Source organism: Salmo trutta, chromosome 34 (assembly GCF_901001165.1).
Source record: "Salmo trutta chromosome 34, fSalTru1.1, whole genome shotgun sequence".
NCBI lineage: Eukaryota > Metazoa > Chordata > Actinopteri > Salmoniformes > Salmonidae > Salmo > Salmo trutta.
The window spans coordinates 13,803,485-13,822,463 of NC_042990.1; the positions used below are offsets into that span (position 1 = coordinate 13,803,485).

General features: G+C 46.3%; 1 protein-coding gene across 1 annotated transcript; it reads left to right on the forward strand.

Moving 5' to 3' along the window:
- Positions 1 to 225: 225 nt before the first annotated feature.
- Positions 226 to 16,935, forward strand: LOC115173647 (protein misato homolog 1). Its single transcript, XM_029731955.1, has 7 exons — positions 226 to 304; positions 1,695 to 1,807; positions 2,956 to 3,106; positions 12,182 to 12,278; positions 12,951 to 13,085; positions 16,394 to 16,481; positions 16,792 to 16,935. The coding sequence occupies exons 1-7, from the start codon at positions 231 to 233 to the stop codon at positions 16,848 to 16,850; spliced, it is 717 nt and encodes a 238-aa protein (XP_029587815.1). The 5' UTR covers positions 226 to 230; the 3' UTR covers positions 16,851 to 16,935.
- Positions 16,936 to 18,979: the final 2,044 nt, after the last annotated feature.

Below are 18,979 nucleotides of genomic sequence, written 5' to 3' on the forward strand. Positions count from 1 at the left end.
AAGCCCGAAGTCCGGCGCGCTATCGACTGTGCCGCAAAAGCATGCTCGCCCGGCAGGGTCTATTTCCGCGCTTATAAACCCAGGGTCGTTACAATACTATACCGCTAGTCACCAGTCTATCGACAGTCTACTGTACAAGGAGGAGACTGTCCCACTGCGCTCCTGTAATCCATACTGGGGCGACAGGTAGCCAGGTAGCCTTATTGCTTATTTACCTCATAGACCTCGGGATGGGTAGCCTGTGTAGAGAAGTCAACTCGGGCACTATTCTAACTTCGTCTGCACACATTGGTGGAATTTACAGGTTGATACCCATCTGCATGTGTTCTATGGCAATTCTGGAAACTGATGATTTTTTTGCAAGCTAGCTAGCTACTATTTTAGCTAATCACAAGTGCAGTGCGTGGTTAGCTAGCTAGCTAGCGAAGTCAATAGTTGTGGCTAGCTATCGTACATTCCAGCTGAAATAGCCAGGCTAACAATACGGAGAAGAGTGGTGTTTTGGTGCACAAAGCAGAGGATGAGAGGTGCAGCGAATGTGAGAGAGGAGAGGGTGTGGCCCACAGTTTACTGCAACAAACATTGGCAGCCAGCTAACGTTATAGACAGCAAGAGCAAGACATAACTATACTTAACAAAAATATTTAATGCATCAATTTCATAGATTTTACTGAGTTATAGTTCATATGAGGAAATCAGTCAGTTGAAATAAATAAATTCACAATTCTAGTGATTTTACATGACTGGGCATACAGATATGCATCTGTTGGTCACAGATACCTTTACAAAAGAAATGGGCCTTAGGATCTCGTTACGGTATTTTTGTGCATTCAAACTGTCATTGATAAAATGCAATTGTGTTTGTTGTCTATAGTTTATGCCTGCCCATACCATAACCAAATCGCTAACATGTTCACTCTGTTCACAACGTTGACATCAGCAAACCGCTTGTCGACAGGACACCATACACGTGGTCTGCGGTTGTGAGGCCAGTTGGATGTCCTGTCAAATTTTCTAAAATGACTATGGTAGAGAAATGAACATTACATTCTCTGGCAACAGCTCTGGTGGACATTCCTGCAGTCAACATGCCAATTGCACCCTCCCTCAAAACTTGAGACATCTGTGGCATTGTGTTGTGTGACAAAACTACACATTTTAGAGTGGCCTTTTGACCCCCAGCACAAGGTGCACCTGTGTACTGATCAGGCTGTTTAATCAGCTTCTTGATATGCCACACCTGCCAGGTGGATGGATTATCTTGCCAAAGGCGAAATGCTCACTAACAGGGATGTAAACAAATTTGTGCATATGGAAAATCTCTGGGATATTTTATTTCAGCTCATGAAACACTTTTCATGTTGTGTTTATATTTTTGTTCGGTGTAGATTACAATAATCCATGTATCTAGCTAACACAACAAGGAGAGCAAGAAAAAAAGAGCTAGCTATATAACTGCTGTGAGGGCGATGGCAGTGATGGTTTGTTTATTATGCAGGGACCTTGATGTTTTAGTATGGTCAGTTTGTCTACTTAAAAATTGACAATTGGTGTTCAGTGCACCTCTCTTTGCAACATGGTAGGTGACACATTGAATAACCATTTGTCTTTGTATGAGTTGACAGTATACATAACAAATCATATGCTATGAATGTACATTTTGACATCACACCTTTTTCCTCTCTCTTCTTCAGTTTGTATTGCACCAGGATGCCTCGCGGACCTACGACCCAGACGTGCCCCCAGGTCGAGCTCCAGAATGATGTTCTCACCTACACCCCCTGCCTGATCACCATGGACCTCAAAGGTAACCCATGGTAACCAGCAGGGCATCATTCAGAAGAGCACCACGTTGCCGAAACGTTCCGAAGCGCTCAACTTCTTCCTTGAAATGTCACACAGATGGTTTGCTGAATGTCTCTTAGAGGTCACAGATTGAGTAAACATGTCGTGTTGAAGGTTTTTACAAGGTTTGCCACAATTACAGTGTACATCTTTAAGTATGACAGTGACATAAATGGACACTAGAGATGCATATCATTGGAGTAAGAGAACAGCTACAGGGGTAGATATAGATTGAAAAACAAGGTTGGTTACATTTTAAATACTGCATAGACATCCTCTCTGTCCATTCTACTGGTAGCCTTCAGATGCTGAAACAGGAGGGGAGTCTCTATGAGCCTGGGAAGGATCCCACCGTTTTCACATGGTGCGTTTGTCTGTTTGTGTGTGTGCCTGCCTGCCTGTGTGTGTTTCCCTCAAACCTTGTCTATGTGTATGAAGTAAATAACTTTTCTTTGCAGGGAGGGCAATGTAATGGTGCACAAAGAGAGCCCGCCAACAAATAACTCCTTTCTCCCAGACCTGGACAAGCTAGACGTATGACACACAAGCACCATGCACACTACGTCTCTTTCCTAACGTTTAAAAATAATAATAAGATAGCCCAAAAACAACCCCTAGCTTTTAACCCCTTTAGCCGATTACATGTCTGAAGGGTGTAAACAATATTGCCGAAACTCCCTGAATCCTAGGTGGATTAGGTGGAGCCGCCTCCATATTACTTACACCTGCCCAATAATTGCTGTTCTTCAAACACCGAAGGGTTGGGGCTCAGTGCAAGAAAATTGGAGTTGTTCTTGGACCAGGCATAACACTTCTCATTAAAGTGTCTCATTCTGACAGTTAATTTTATGTCCAGAAGGGGGAGATATTGGCTGAGGTTGATTTTGACTCCAGTGTCTCACTGTTCCGGTAAGGGTTGAAAAACAAAGCGTTTTGCCACAGTGCAGGTGCTCTGTGGCAAAACAAATGTGATTTATAAGTTGGCATACTATTATGGGTGTAAACCTGTATGACCAGAAATGTGGTAAAAGAGGATCAGACCAAGAAACGACCCGCTCTCTGTCTGTCACTCACACACTTCCTTTTCACCGAACCGCGTTTCCTGTGTAGGGGCTGTTGCCATGGAGACGGTGAACAGCCGCTTGGAGCGCGCTCAGAAGGGCTACCGGCTGGAGAGCAATGTGAGGGTATGGTCGGACTTCTTGAGGATCCACCTGCACCCTCACACAATCTCTGTCATCCACGAGTACAACCACGATGGGTGAGAGCAAATAGTAACAGCCAAAAATAGTAACAGCCAAAGACGCACACCCAAATAGTTGACGAGGTGGAGAACCGATAATGGACTTGAAATATTATTAAGAAAGTCACACAAGCTACATTATTCTCAGTGCCTTTCTTAGGGTACATACAGTCATTATGTGGCTGGGTCGACTCCAATTATTTTACACAGAGTACGTTTTCCGTCTACCGTAGAGCTAAAAACATTAAAGACAGTGTTGTCCAATCAGACATCAGCCAAGGCGCAAAAAAGACCAGCCTCCTGCATATTCCCCCAGCAACAACAAGTGTGGCAATTGTACTCAATGCCAGTGTAGCGTGGTTCGTTCTGCATTGTGTACTTTTAATCAGGACACTGCCACAACTGGAATTATGATGGTTGAATCATGTTTATTGGTCCTGCACACGAAGAGACAACACACAATAGGTTAGCCCTCGGTGCAGTCACAGCTCTCGGGCACCTTGCTAGCTGAAGGTCCGGCAAAAGAGCGGGAACTGCATACATACATTCAGTGCCCATCAGCACACTATACAATACAGTTAAAATTATATACAACATATTCGGAACAAAATAAAAGACATACCTGCACACGAAGAGACAACACACAATAGGTTAGCCCTCGGTGCAGTCACAGCTCTCGGGCACCTGCGTGACCACATAGCAACTCACTCAAACACGGTCCCGAATACTCCCGAGTTACAATAGGTACCCTAATTAGCGAGCTGGTGAAAGTTAACATAAATCTTTATAATTGTTCACATTGTAACAAACCCTATAATTGCGTAACAGCACTTTATGTAACTTTACCACAGTTTTATATTGCCAAATTACGGCGCCAAGGACAACATACCTTGCTAGCTGAAGGTCCGGCAAAAGAGAACGATAACAGGGTCCGCAAGTACGGATAACCCGCGATGGACCAAACCAAAATATACAAACTTTTACAATTAGGTGTATTTACAATATAGATATCAAAAAATGTTTGTACACTGAAAAATAACATTAACTATGCTGCTGTAATTAAATAAAGAAAACACATTGAATTATTATTATTGTTATTAACTTATTAACATCCCCTCTTGCCCTGGCCTACTTGAACTGTCCTTGCGTGCAACTTGGTGCATAATCTAGGGGAACAACATCACTCTACTACATTCACCCCCACTGTTTTACACTAGATTATAGGCACAAAACACATTACCTCGAAGGTAACAAAGCAAAGAAGAAAAAAAAAAAAATTCACACCCACAGAGCGACGGAGTAACCCAGTGTAGTCCCTTAAGTCTAGACCCACAAATGGTCGATCAGCTGGAAAGCTATCCCGCGAAGGATTAGGAAAAATAAGAGGTAGCTAATCCCTTATTCAACCGTATACAAAAGAAATGCCAAATACATTTTATGCTGATGAACTACACACAAAGTTACATGAATTGTCAAAAATATTAGACCAACCCACCAATCACTCTAAGACCCAGTTAGGTTACCATATACACACAAAAAAATGAAAAGGTAGACAATATCCTACCGTCACTGAGAAACCAAGAACGGTTTCATTTCCTGTGTAAACATAGTTTGGATTAACCTATTCACTGGCTTAATAAATCTACCTAGTCTAGTCCGAACACCCTCACCCAAAAACCTAGCAGGAATGTCACGGACAGCACTAACCGTGCTCAGAGGTCTAACCTCAGGTTGGGGGATACTACAACTCGGCCTATCCGGAGCCAGCACACTTTCAGTTACAGACTCAACACTAGTAGCGTCAGACGACTGATCAGAATCCTGGTAGATTGCCACAGACCACACTGACAAAGCATCTTCAACCAAGTTAACATCTGTCACAGCACCATCCCCACTGAATGGAGTTTCGCCATCAGAACTCTTGTAGGCTTTGGGAATCTCTCTCTGGTCCACTTCTACTGAGCACACCTCACTCAAGGGGACGTCATATGGCCGTTCCACTTCACTTCCATCAACTGGGACTACACCATCTTCTTGGAATATCCTCCCAGAAGACTCAGGAAGGCTTGCTACCCAGTGGACAGTCCTTGCGTCACTCCCATCCATTTTGCTGGACGCTGCAGACATCTCAGAGAACACGTCACCACTCGATAGATATCCGTGACTCTCAGGTTCCTCCCATGAAGGCAAAGGCAGAAAGTTGACTGGCATAATCAGGTTCCTATGCACCGTCTTGATGCGCCCAGTGGTAGGGTGCTGTATATGATATGTGTTCAGTGAGCTGTTCTTCGCAACAACTATGTACACCGCACTGTCCCAGCGATCAGCCAGTTTCTTCTTGCCCCTCTCTCCCTTGTTAGCAAGTAGAACTCTGTCTCCCTTCTCTACCGAATGACCCTTCGACCGTCTGTTGTAGACCTCGGCTTGTCTCTTTTGTTGCTTACTTGCATGCTGCTGAGCCAATGTCATGGCTTCTCTCAGATCCTCACCCAAAGACTGGACATACTTATCCACATCGACCGTGTCCCCATCCAACAGCACACTTTCAAACATAACATCTACTGGCAACCTAGGGGTGCGTCCAAACATCAAGAAGAAGGGTGGAAACCCAGTAGTCTCGTGAACAGTGCAGTTATAGGAGAATGTCAATGTGTTCAACATCTGAGGCCATTTAGCCTTGGACCTAGCTGGCAGAGCTCTAATCATCCCACCCAGCGTGCGATTTAGACGTTCTGCTTGACCGTTCCCCATGGGATGATAAGGTGTGGTGTGGGACTTTCCAACACCAGATAACTGAAGTAATTCTGCAATAAGTGAACTTTCAAAGTTAGCACCCCTGTCAGAATGGATACAATCAGCGAACCCATAAACGCAGAATAAATTATTCCAGAGAACACGAGACACAGTCTTAGCAGACTGGTTTGGACACGGATACGCACATGCCAGCTTAGTAAAGTGATCAGTCACTACTAACACATCAATAGACTTGTTGTTTGAATCTTCTGCAGTCCAGAAATCAATACACACAAGTTCCAAAGGTGCCGTTGTCACAATGGAGACAAGTGGAGCTCTTGCTTCAGGCTCAGGTGCTTTACTCAACACGCATCTCTTACAGTGGGCCACGTATTCCTTGACATCCTTTTCCATAGAGTTCCAGTAAAACCGCTGTCTCGTAAGCCACAATGTGCGCTGCTGACCCTGATGACCAGCATCATCATGAACTCCCTTCAACACAAGGCCCCTCAAAGACACAGGTACAACATACTGGAATATTTTCTTCTTACTCACTGGGTGTTTTGAGACACGATACAGAATCCCTAACCGCGTGGTGAGTTTTCCCCACTGTCTTAGAGTATAAACTGTTTCATTAGCTTCAAGGACTCGCTCTCTCCTAGATGGGCGCCGGCCTCTATCTACAAAGAACATGACTCTGCTGATGACAGGATCCAGTGACTGGTTATCATACAGCTCCTTGTGTGTAAAGACAGGTAAAGGGCTCTGACCCATGGACATCAACTTCTCAAGGTGCTGCGCATGTGAAATGGCCCTCACCGTGGCACCATCATCCCATCGGCGGTGAGCATGGAGGACAGCAGACACCTCTTCACAGGAAACCAACCCACTGACATCGTCTCCAGCTCTACTTAACTCACTCCCAGGAGCCATAGACGTTCCACAGCCAGCCTCGGGCTGTTCACAGGAGAGGCGGAACATGTCTTGAACATCATCCACTCGAAGACCTCTGGCTTCCTCCAGCAGGACATCGTATGGAATTCTTGTCAGTCGGTGCAGAACTGTGGAGCGGACAATTGGCTCTCTGCTCAAAGCATCAGCAACGACATTCTTGGGACCTGGTATGTACTGGATATCAAAGTCAAAGGGTGCCAGCTTTGCAACCCATCTCTGCTCGCATGCATCAAGTCTCGGCTTTGTAAGAATATATTTGAGTGGATTGTTGTCGGTCCACACAGTAAACTTATGCCCTCGCAGCCAATGGCTGAATTTATCATGAATGGCCCATTTCATGGCTAGAAATTCCAGCCGGTGAGCAGGAGACTTGGATTGTGCATGATTAAGAGATTTACTAGCAAAAGGTATTGGCCTGGCTATTGCCGTTCCATCTTGCACTTGGGATAGTACAGCTCCCAAACCACTAGTAGATGCATCCACAGAAAGTAAAAATGGCTGAGAAAAATCTGGATGAGCCAGCAGTGCCTGGTCAACTAGTGCTGATTTCAAAGCTTCAAAAGCGAGTTGACATTCGGCAGTCCAGTCTGCAGCAGTGAGCCTGCGAGAGGGACCAGGCCTCCTCCCACCCTTGCCTCTCCTAGGCTTCTTCTGACCTGTAGTTAGCTGAAACAATGGCCTAGCAACCATGGAACAATTCTCAATGTAGTGCTGATAGTATACTACCATACCAAGAAAAGAACGGATTTTGCTAGGAGACGGAGTGACACCATCAGCTTCCATCATCTCGCTCTCAGTCACGTTCAAAATAGTTTGAACTTTAGCAGGGTCAGTGGCTACACCCTCCTGAGAAATGATGTGACCCAAAAACTTAACAGACCTCCTCAAAAACTTGCACTTAGACGGAGACAGTTTAAGATTGTGCTCCTGCAACCGCTGAAAAACCATCTCAAGTCTCTGGAGACTCTCTTCCTCAGTCTTAGCAAAAACCATCAGATCATCCAAATAACAAAGGAGACTTAGAAAGTTTTGGTCACCAAAAATGGTCAGCATCATTCTCATAAATGTAGCCGGGCTGTTGCAGAGGCCCTGAGGCAACCGATTGTACTCGTGCAGGCCTAAAGGAGAGGAAAAGGCCGTATATTTCCTGTCCTCTTCATGCAGTGGCACGTTATAATACCCTGACGTCAAGTCCATTGTGCTGAAGAAGGCATTACCTCCCAGCGCGGCCAGTACATCAGCCTGATGAGGCAGGGGATGAGCGTCCTTTACAGTGCGGGCATTTAACCACCTAAAGTCAGTACATAGGCGCAAGTCCCCATTCTTTTTCCATACCAGCACCAATGGTGAGGCATACTCACTGCTTGATTTTCTGACGATTTCCTTTTCCTCCATATCATCCAGTGTTTCCCTGAGTTTTTGGTAATGAGCTGGAGAAAGCCTACGATAAGGTAATCGAAATGGGCGGTCATCAGTCAGCCGTATGCGATGGCAGAACCCCTTTGCCTCACCACAATCTAGGCTATGTCTAGAGAACACTGTGTCATACTTCCCAATTAAATTGACAAGTTTATCCTTCCAGAACTGTGAAACTGGACACTCCTCAACAGACAGGCCTTGAAGTCCAAGATTGCTCAGTTTACTGTTGCCATGAACTACACTGCCACCACCGGAACTCTTAGCTGTCAGACTGCCGTGTGAGCTGTCACATTGAACTTTAGCCACGTTCTGGTAAGCTGCTTGCTGCTTGACATCATCAAAATCCTCTAATGCAATGCAAGGATACACATCCGCCACTTTAGCATTTCGTCTCAGGGTAACTGGTGATGTTGTTGGATTCACTATCTTCACAGGTAGGCATCCATCCCCCCACAGAGGCGTAACTACTCTCCCCACTAGTATGTGTCGATTCACACAACGAGACGTGCTGGGCTCGACAACAACAGTACTGCCCACAGAGAGTTTTGTCTTTGGGGGTAGGCGGCCCCACACCAGATGCTCACTCATGGGTTGGAGTGTTACTGCTCTCTTCAACTTAATGGTGCCTACTTTATCTGGGATAGAGTCTCCTCTCCATCTCTGCAGATTTGACAGGAGACGCAGGAAGTGGCTGTCATCGCACTGGCTAGAGGAACCTGGTGTACCCACCACCCGCCAGTAGCTGTCATTTGATTTGAACTGTCTAATCAAAGACTTCAACACATTAGTGCCCACAATGAGTTCATCAACCTGCCCATCTACAATAAGCACTGGGACTACATAGCTGAAACCATAAAGCTGAATTTTTAAATCACACATGCCCACTGGGCTAGTTTGCTTCCCACCACAACCCACCAGGATAATATCTGAAGGAGCTAGAAAGTTCCCCTCTACCACTCCTGCCTCCCTCAACCGAGGTACAATATCTGCGGTCAGAGTAGTAGCCATGGACCCACTATCTAACATCCCTTTCAGCTCAACTTTATCCTGTACTAGCACGGAGGTGTAAAACAAACTGTCATTCTGCGTAATTCTCATTGTGTTCTGAAAAATGACTGTGTTGCTCTTGGGTACTGACTCACAAAAGTAAGAATAAACAGATTGGATATCATCATCAGTGGAGGAAAAATAAGACTGCCCCACATTGCCCTCCTCAGAATGGAGGCATTCTAGTTTTCCTGAGACCTGCCAGTCTGTCCACATCCAGGGCTCTGTCGCTGCCCAGCCTCACTACAGTCAAAGCTCATGTGGCCCGGAGAGAAGCACTTGAAGCACAGCTGGTGCATCTGACAGTGAGCTTTGGTCCAGTGATTAGTGCTTCCACAGACGGCGCACTCACGCTGACGTTTGTGGAACTGTTTACGGGGCCCTCTGTTCACAGACTGAGTATTGCTGACCAGAGCCTTCTCTAACAAAGTCAAAACCTTCCCTAATGTCTCACCCTCAGATATAGATGGTGCCTGGTCTGGTTCATGGCCACATTGAGAAAAGGATGACACCTTAGGTCTGTTCACAGGACCCACTCCCTCCTGTGGGGAGTCAAAGACGGCAGCCACCTGCTGTGAAAGTTGTGTTCTACATGCTTTACGTTCCCTTAACAGTTCATCCAACTGATCCTGTACCTCACTGGCTGTCCAGTCACGAATGGGTTTGCTCTTGAACACTTGGGCCAACTCTCTATCAGGACAGTTGCGTACAAACATGACTGCCAACTCTGAGCACTCATTGGGTAAGGTCCTGCCCTCACTCACAAGGTACTGTTTGGCTGCCTCTGCAGCTTTGTTAAGCCTAATCCAGAAATCTATTGGACCCTCATTAGCATATGGTTTGATTGAATAGAAATCAGCTAATGGCATACCTGAGCAGACAGTATCCCCAAAGTGTTGCTTGAGAACACTGAACACCGCCTTAACATCTGTGACAACAGGGTTGTTACGCATCCAGACTTTGGTCACATCCCGTGCCCTCCCCATGAGCCTAGACATCACCTCCCCAACATTCTCAGACCCAGTGTAACCCCTCTTCTCTAAGTAGACTCCCATTAACTCCTCCCACTCCAGGACAGAGTACTTATCTGAGCCATCACCCCTAAAGAAAGGTGGAGGACTAACATCGGACTTCACAACCAGATTCAGCTTGGACGCATCAATAAAGGTTGACCCACACTGCTCAGGCAGGGGAACCTGCTGGGGTTGGTGAGGGGGACAGGCAGGAGAAAGACTTGAAACCCCAGACTGCAGTAAACTTGCTCTGATAGATTCACCTATCTCTGAACCAATCTGCTTAATAATGTCACTAAGCTGACTCGGAGGCGTCCCATTATCACTGAGGATTGTGGATGATGGTACATCAAAAGACAGAGGTGGGATACCCTGGTCAGGTGGAACAAACAGCCTACCCCTCCCAGCGCTTGAAAACTCAGGACTAGCAAACGCTCTACTCCCAGGAGCTGACTGTACACTTGGCGTAAATGCAAGGACACCCCTCCCTCTACCCACACTAAAATCCCCAGCATAACCAAATTTATGGACTTGAGAGTTTTCCATGGCTCAGAGCACTAAAATACAATGTAATATACTGCATTCAAATACCAAAAAAAATTGCAATAAACAAATTCATCAAAAACATACAAATAATCACGAATACCTGTATCTAATGAATATGCTACACTCACATTCACTGTTTACAGTATATATTAGCTTACAGCAAACCATCAACAAATGCGCATGCGCAGGTCGTGCGCCTCAGCCACATGCACAGCTCCCGGGGGTCGGCTCGAGCTGACCAGTCGGCAGGTCACGGCACCAGTTTGTAGCGTGGTTCGTTCTGCGTTGTGTACTTTTAATCAGGACACTGCCACAACTGGAATTATGATGGTTGAATCATGTTTATTGGTCCTGCACACGAAGAGACAACACACAATAGGTTAGCCCTCGGTGCAGTCACAGCTCTCGGGCACCTGCGTGACCACATAGCAACTCACTCAAACACGGTCCCAAATACTCCCGAGTTACAATAGGTACCCTAATTAGCGAGCTGGTGAAAGTTAACATAAATCTTTATAATTGTTCACATTGTAACAAACCCTATAATTGCGTAACAGCACTTTATGTAACTTTACCACAGTTTTATATTGCCAAATTACGGCGCCAAGGACAACATACCTTGCTAGCTGAAGGTCCGGCAAAAGAGAACGATAACAGGGTCCGCAAGTACGGATAACCCGCGATGGACCAAACCAAAATATACAAACTTTTACAATTAGGTGTATTTACAATATAGATATCAAAAAGCGTTTGTACACTGAAAAATAACATTAACTATGCTGCTGTAATTAAATAAAGAAAACGCATTGAATTATTATTATTGTTATTAACTTATTAACATCCCCTCTTGCCCTGGCCTACTTGAACTGTCCTTGCGTGCAACTTGGTGCATAATCTAGGGGAACAACATCACTCTACTACACCAGTACACCAAACGTATGAAAAGTCGCAAGACCGGGTCGAGACATAAAAATCTACAGTACCATCAATTGTAATTCTCGCAATGTGATCTATGTGATTCGCTGCCTGTGCGGCTTATTTTACGTTGGAGTTACGCACTAGGTGGCAACATTGACCACAGCCTGAGTACCAACCTGTATGGTCTGCCACACTGTCTCCCATTAGCACCACCAGCTGAAGAGAGTTTTGTCCCTAATTGTCTTCCCCATGCCCTATATGAACTTGTCCATTCCCTTTGGGATTATTCTGAAGAAGGTCTTTTAGTCTTTTAAACTTGTCTAATAAAACGATGTATTGGTAAGCGAGCGTTGCGCCTTTTCCTGTCCAATGATGTCCACACAGAGTGCATTTCCCATATACCACAGCAGAACTAACTTAGAATTGTTTGAAAAATAACTTCCTTTTGGCATTGTGTCTCTAGGGAGGCCCACAATCTGGAAGCGTTTGGCCAGGGAGAGGCTCTGCTTCAGGGCTCAGTGCTGGAGGATCTTGAGGACAGACTACACTTCTTCATAGAGGTAACTGACTGGTGATCCTCTACCATGACTCTCCATTACGGGTTATTACATTTACATTTAAGTCATTTAGCAGACGCTCTTATCCAGAGCGACTTACAAATTGGTGCATTCACCTTATGATATCCAGTGGAACAACCACTTTACAATAGTGCATCTAAATCTTTTAAGGGGGGGGGGGGGGTTAGAAGGATTACTTTATCCTATCCTAGATATTCCTTAAAGAGGTGGGGTTTCAGGTGTCTCCGGAAGGTGGTGATTGACTCCGCTGTCCTGGCGTCGTGAGGGAGCTTGTTCCACCATTGGGGTGCCAGAGCAGCGAACAGTTTTGACTGGGCTGAGTGGGAACTGTGCTTCCTCAGAGGTAGGGAGGCGAGCAGGCCAGAGGTGGATGAACGTAGTGCCCTTGTTTGGGTGTAGGGCCTGATCAGAGCCTGAAGGTACGGAGGTGCCGTTCCCCTCACAGCTCCGTAGGCAAGCACCATGGTCTTGTATCACCAACCCTCGTTCTGGAAAAGTACAAGACTGGAATATCTAAAAAGATCCATATCCATCCAAATATACTTTGTTCTTTACAAAGGCCCCATTTGGTACAATCACTCCTTGAATGACTGATTTTCATCAGTTTGTCATCTCTCCTTTCTCCCTTCCTTCTGCCATCCCTCTCCCTCCCAGGGATTCCAGGTGCTGTGTGACCTGGCCGATGGCTTCTCAGGCCTGGGTTCAAAGGTCACTGAGATGCTGCAGGACTCCTATGGGGGACGGGGCATCCTGAGCTGGAGACGTGCACCTGTTAGTCACCCAGACACAGTGAGTGACAAGAGGGAGGTTGTTTGCAGTGTGTTTTCAGGCAGTTCCTCAGTTAGCGCAGTTTTTTTTCGACAGGGTCATGTTCATCAGGGCACACAATGAAAAACGCTTTGGCATTTCTTATTGGCCAAGTCCAGGTAATCCCTTCCTGTTTCAATCAGTTTTCTTCCGTTTGGTGCCTAATGAACATGACCAAGGTGTTTGCCATGTAATGCCATTGGTCTTATTCTCCGTAAGCTTGCAGATAGAAATGTCATTCATAGAGCTCAGCTGAGATCTGCGGTTGTCTTGTTTTTTATTTCACAATTTGCTACTGATTTAATGACTATAATCAAATCAAATTTATTTATATAGCCCTTCTTACATCAGCTGATATCTCAAAGTGCTGTACAGAAACCCAGCCTAAAACCCCAAACAGCAAGCAATGCAGGTGTAGAAGCACGGTGGCTAGGAAAAACTCCCTAGGAAAAACTCCCTAGAAAGGCCAAAACCTCGGAAGAAACCTAGAGAGGAACCAGGCTATGAGGGGTGGCCAGTCCTCTTCTGGCTGTGCCGGGTGGAGATTATAACAGCACATGGCCTAGATGTTCAAATGTTCATAAATGACCAGCGTTGTCAAATAATAATAATCAAAGTAGTTGTCGAGGGTGCAACAAGTCAGTAACACGAGTAAGTGTCAGTTGGCTTTTCATAGCCGATCTTTGAGAGTATCTCTACCGCTCCTGCTGTCTCTAGAGAGTTGAAAACAGCAGGTCTGGGACAGGTAGCACGTCCGGTGAATAGGTCAGGGTTCCAGCAGGTCTGGGACAACAGGTCTGGGACAGGTAGCACGTCCGGTGAACAGGTCAGGGTTCCATAGCTGCAGGCAGAACAGTTGGAACTGGAGCAGCAGCACGGCCAGGTGAACTGGGGACAGCAAGGAGTCATCAAGCCAGGTAGTCCTGAGGCATGGTCCTAGGGCTCAGGTCCTCCGAGAGAGAGAAAGAAAGAAAGAGAGAATTAGAGAGAGCATATTTAAATTCACACAGGACACCGGAAAAGACAAGAGAAATACTCCAGATGTGACAGACTGACCCTAGCCCCCCAACACATAAACTACTGCAGCATAAATACTGGAGGCTGAGACAGGAGGGTCAGGAGACACTGTGGCCCCATCCGATGAAACCCCCGGACAGGGCCAAACAGGTAGGATATAACCCCACCCACTTTGCCAAAGCACACCACTGGAGGGATATCTCCAACCACCAACATACCATCCCGGGACAAGGCTGAGTATAGCCCGTCTCTCATAGAGTAATTGGGTTTTATGCACAACTATTGTGTGGTGTTGTGAATAAGTACAGCTGCCAAAGCGTTCGTATAGTGCTATGACATTGTGTAGCTTTCCTCGGACCCTGAGGAAGGAGCTCTACCACCTGTTGACATGGTCCACGTGGCCAATAACAGCTCCTTCTTCTGTCCTTTGACCCTGAAAGGTGGGCTGGGCAGACGGGCCGCCCAACCCCCCTCCTTCCCCTACCTCAACTACGGCATGATTCAGACAGACACCACTCTCTTTCTTTCTATCATCAATCAAATGTATTTATAAAGCCCTTCTTACATCAGCTGATGTCACAAAGTGCTGTACAGAAACCCAGCCTAAAACCCCAAACGGCAAGTAATGCAGGTGTAGAAGAACGGTGGCTAGGAAAAACTCCCTAGAAAGGCCAGAACCTAGGAAGAAACCTAGAGACGAACCAGGCTATGAGGGGTGGCCAGTCCTCTGCTGGCTGTGCCGGGTGGAGATTATAACAGAACATGGCCAAGATGTTCAAACGTTCATAGATGACTAGCAGGGTCAAATAATAATAATCACAGTGGTTGTAGAGGGTGCAACAGGTCAGCACCTCAGGAGTAATCATCTGTCTATTCCTTTATTTTAGTAGTAATTTATTAATTCTGTCTATGAAATATACTATATATACAAAGGTATGTGGACAACACTTTAAATTAGTGGATTCGGCTATTTCAGCCACACCCGTTGCTGACAGGTGTATAAAATCAAGCACACAGCCATGCTATTTCCATAGACAAACGTTGGCAGTAGAATGGCCTTACTGAAGAGCTCAGTGACTTTCAATGTGGCACCATCATGGGATACCACCTTTACAACAAGTCAGTTTGTTGAATTTCTGCCCTGCTAGAGCTGCCCCTGTCAACTAAGTTCTGTTATTGTGAAGTGGAAACGTCTAGGAGCAATAACGGCTCAGCCACAAAGTGGTAGGCCACACAAGCTCACAGAATGGGACTGCCGAGTGCTGAAGTACGTACGAATCGTCTCAACACACTACTGAGTTCCAAACTGCCTCTGGAAGCAACGTCAGCACAATAACTGTTTGTCGGGAGCCGTATGAAATGGCCTAAGATTACAATGCGCATTGCAAAGCGTCAGCTGGAGTGGTGTAAAGCTCGCCACCACTGGACTCTAGAACTTTGGAAATGCCTTCTATGGCGTGATGAATCACACTTCACCATCTGGAAGTCCGACGGACTAATCTGAGTTTGACGGATGCCGGGAGAACGCTACCTGCCCCAATGCATAGCGCCAACTGTAAAGTTTGGTGGAGGAGGAATAACGGCCGGGGGTTGTTATTCATGGTTCGGGCTAGCCCCTTAGTGAAGGGAAATCTTAACGCTACAGCATACAATGACATTCTAGAGGATTCTGTGCTTCCAACTTTGTGCCAACAGTTTGGCGAAGCATGACAATGCCCCCGTGCACAAAGCGAGGTCCATACAGAAATGGTTTATCGAGATCGGTGTGGAAGAACTTTATTGGCCTGCACAGAACACTGACCTCAACCCTATCGAACACCTTTCGGATGAATTGGAACGCCGATTGTGCGCCAGGCCTAATAGCCCAACATTCGTGCCTGACGTCAATAATGCTCCTGTGGCTGAATGGAAGCAAGTCCCAGCAGCAGTGTTCCAACATCTAGTGGAAAGCCTTCCCAGAAGAGTGGAGGCTATTATAGCTGCAAAGGATGGAAAAACTCCATATTAATGCCAATGATTTTGGAATGAGATGTTTGACGAGTAGGTGTGCACATACTTTTGGTCATGTAGTGTGTGTATATAGTCTTGATTGAGCTGTAGTGCAAATGATTGACATCGCTCTCTCCCATTGTTGCTTGCGAGGATTTTATTTATTTTTTTGTATGCCACCCCTAAGATGTCCGACAACCCCAGAAATGAGTGTGTGTGTGTGTGTGTGTGTGTCTTTCTGTCTCCTCCATCCGTCACTCTGGTACCACTCCGGCTCTGTGCTGGCTTTGGCCCTGGACTCCCTCACTGTGCCCTACCGGCTGAGGTACAACAGCGCCCCCATGTGGGAGTTTGCAGATGCACGGGAGAAAGGTGAGCGCTGGGTGCTTTCTTTGACCAGATCTCTACTGTATGTCAGAAAATACTGTATCCCAATGAGACTAATCTGGTTAAATAAAAAACTAAGGTTTAATCAGGTACAAGTACTGGTTGACTTCAGTTATCCCCCTCAAAGAACATTTTGAAGGGATTGTCCAGGACACAAGATAATCATTGTCTTCCCCACATAGCCTACTATACATTTAACCGGTTTACTGTGTGTGTGAGACATCCGGGTTGTAGTCTGTTCTCTTCTGTTTGGTGCCTAATGAACATGACCGAGGTGTGTGTGTGTGTTTCTCAGGTGGTGGCTGCATACGGAGCCCTCCCCTTTCCTATGGCACAGGGCGGCTCTCTCCCTGACACCCTGGGTGACTGCGCAAACACGTTGCTGTGGCTACCCCTATCGGCTTGCCCCGAGCAGGGCGGCGGCCACTGCTTCGGTCAATCGGTGACCCTCAAGGGTTTAGAGTTGCATAGTCTGGTTAGGTGAGTCAAAGAACATGGCTGTTATGTTACTGTTACGTTACTCTGTCGACTGCAAGTGTATTTCTGGGGCACGTAGGCCTATGTGTACCAGAGGAGGCTGCTGAGGGGAGGACGGCTCATAATAATGGCTGGAGTGGAGTGAATGGAATGGCATCAAACACATGGAGACCACGTGTTTTGTATTTGATACCATTCCACTAATTCCACTCCAGCCAATACCACAAGCCCATTCACCCCATTTAAGCCACCAACATCCTGTGATGTGTACATCTGGGTGTTCCAACGCATAGGGTTTTGAGTTTTAGATGCAAAACGCCAATACCACTCCGGATGTATATCAGATGAGTGATTTTTGTCAGCATTAGTCAAAGGTTGAATTGACATTGTTGCAGATGTATTTAATGGTTCCGAAGGTGTGTGGAAACGTTGCTGGTGTTAATGTGCGTTGCTGTAACGTTGCGGTCCCATCTCCAGCCAGCTGAGACCAGGCAGGGATGCAGCCGCCCACCCTGCTGCATAGCCTTGACTGTAGGGAAGACCTGCTAGCCTCCTACATCAATGCCCACTACCCTGCTATGCCTTGGTGAGTGTCAACCATACACACTCCCATACAATACCACATGTATTCAAACACACACACACACTAGCACGGACAATGTCACACACTCGCATACAGGCAGGCTTGGAGACATGGCCACATGCACACATTAAACACGCACTACTGTAGTATTTCGATAGCCTACACCAAACCAATCCTGCTGATTTAAAACAGGAAAATCACAATTTACCATTTGTCTTACTCCCTGTGCAGTTCAGTCCAGCTTGTATCAAGCTATTCAGCCAGTCCCTGGGTCCCCAGGGCTTTCTGCAGAGTCAGGCCCCTCCCCCCAACTGTGAGTAAATCCAATCCTGATGTTTCTGGTCCATTTATCTAACTATGGTTTGTCCTGTCTCTCACTCTCCAGATCTGTCTGCTCTTATCAAAGTCTGTCTCTATCTGACTCGGTCCATGCCTCTGTTCCTGCTATCAACTTTCATTAGTGGTATGTGCAGGATACACACGGTGTACACTTTCCAATGGAACGCTTACTTGCAGGTTCCTTCTCGACAATGCAACAACGATTATAAAATATAACAAAATGAACATAAAGTAAATGGCTCAGTAGAATGAAATAAGATTTTTTTTGTATAATACAGGAAGGTACAATATTTACACATGTATCAGGGAAGGGTGATTGGGGGGCAAGTGTTTTTACATTTGGTGGTAGTATAATAGTAAAACCATGTTATCTGGCTACACAAGTCATTTGTATGTGGATATTCAACCCTATGTTTTTCTCCCCATCAGTCAGTTCTATTTCTCTCACTGTGCCCAGATCTCAGCCTCACAATATCTATCACTAAATAAGTCTATTCTATTTTCATGCCTCACTATGCTTGTATCCAACAGTCTCTCTCATTATTGGCAGGTCCTTCCCTCTAACATTATCTTACTCTCTTCCACAGCGCGGTCGGTCCCCTACAGTCTCCTCTCTCCCGGTGCTCACCTCCCTGCAGTCGTCTCCGGCCCTGGGCTCGTGGCTGTTGGAGCTGCAGCACGGTACCAGCGCCCTGGACCCTCGCCGGATCGACCCCCAGTTTCCTCTCCCGGGGGCCTGAGCTGGCCGACTTTCAGCCTCCTGGTTCGCTGTTACCGCGACGATAGAGGAGGCATGATGCGCGCCTCCTCGGAAGAGGACGACGATGGTTGACAGCGATGATTGATTCACTGACATCCACAAGAGTCATTTTCTATTTTCTGTCTTCTGCATTGTTAGCCCAGAACAATTCTGCACACTCCATACCATCCGAATAGATGGGTCTCGATTGACCGCGACTGGAATTCACAGACCCACCCGTCCACATTGTATAGTGATCATACAGACTCACTGAGACTTGATAGGGATTGTGAATTCTGGTTGGAAACAATGGACTCGCTGTTTGAGATGGTGACAGAGAACTGT

Excerpts from the sequence above, each read along its gene's own strand:
- LOC115173647 (XM_029731955.1), top strand. The coding sequence starts at position 231 with ATGGGTAGCCTGTGTAGAGAAGTCAACTCGGGCACTATTCTAACTTCG. Across the intron at positions 1,808-2,955 it reads GATCACCATGGACCTCAAAG|GGGCTGTTGCCATGGAGACG; the intron begins GTAACCCATGGT and ends TTTCCTGTGTAG. Across the intron at positions 13,086-16,393 it reads CTGTTAGTCACCCAGACACA|GCTTTGGCCCTGGACTCCCT; the intron begins GTGAGTGACAAG and ends GGCTCTGTGCTG.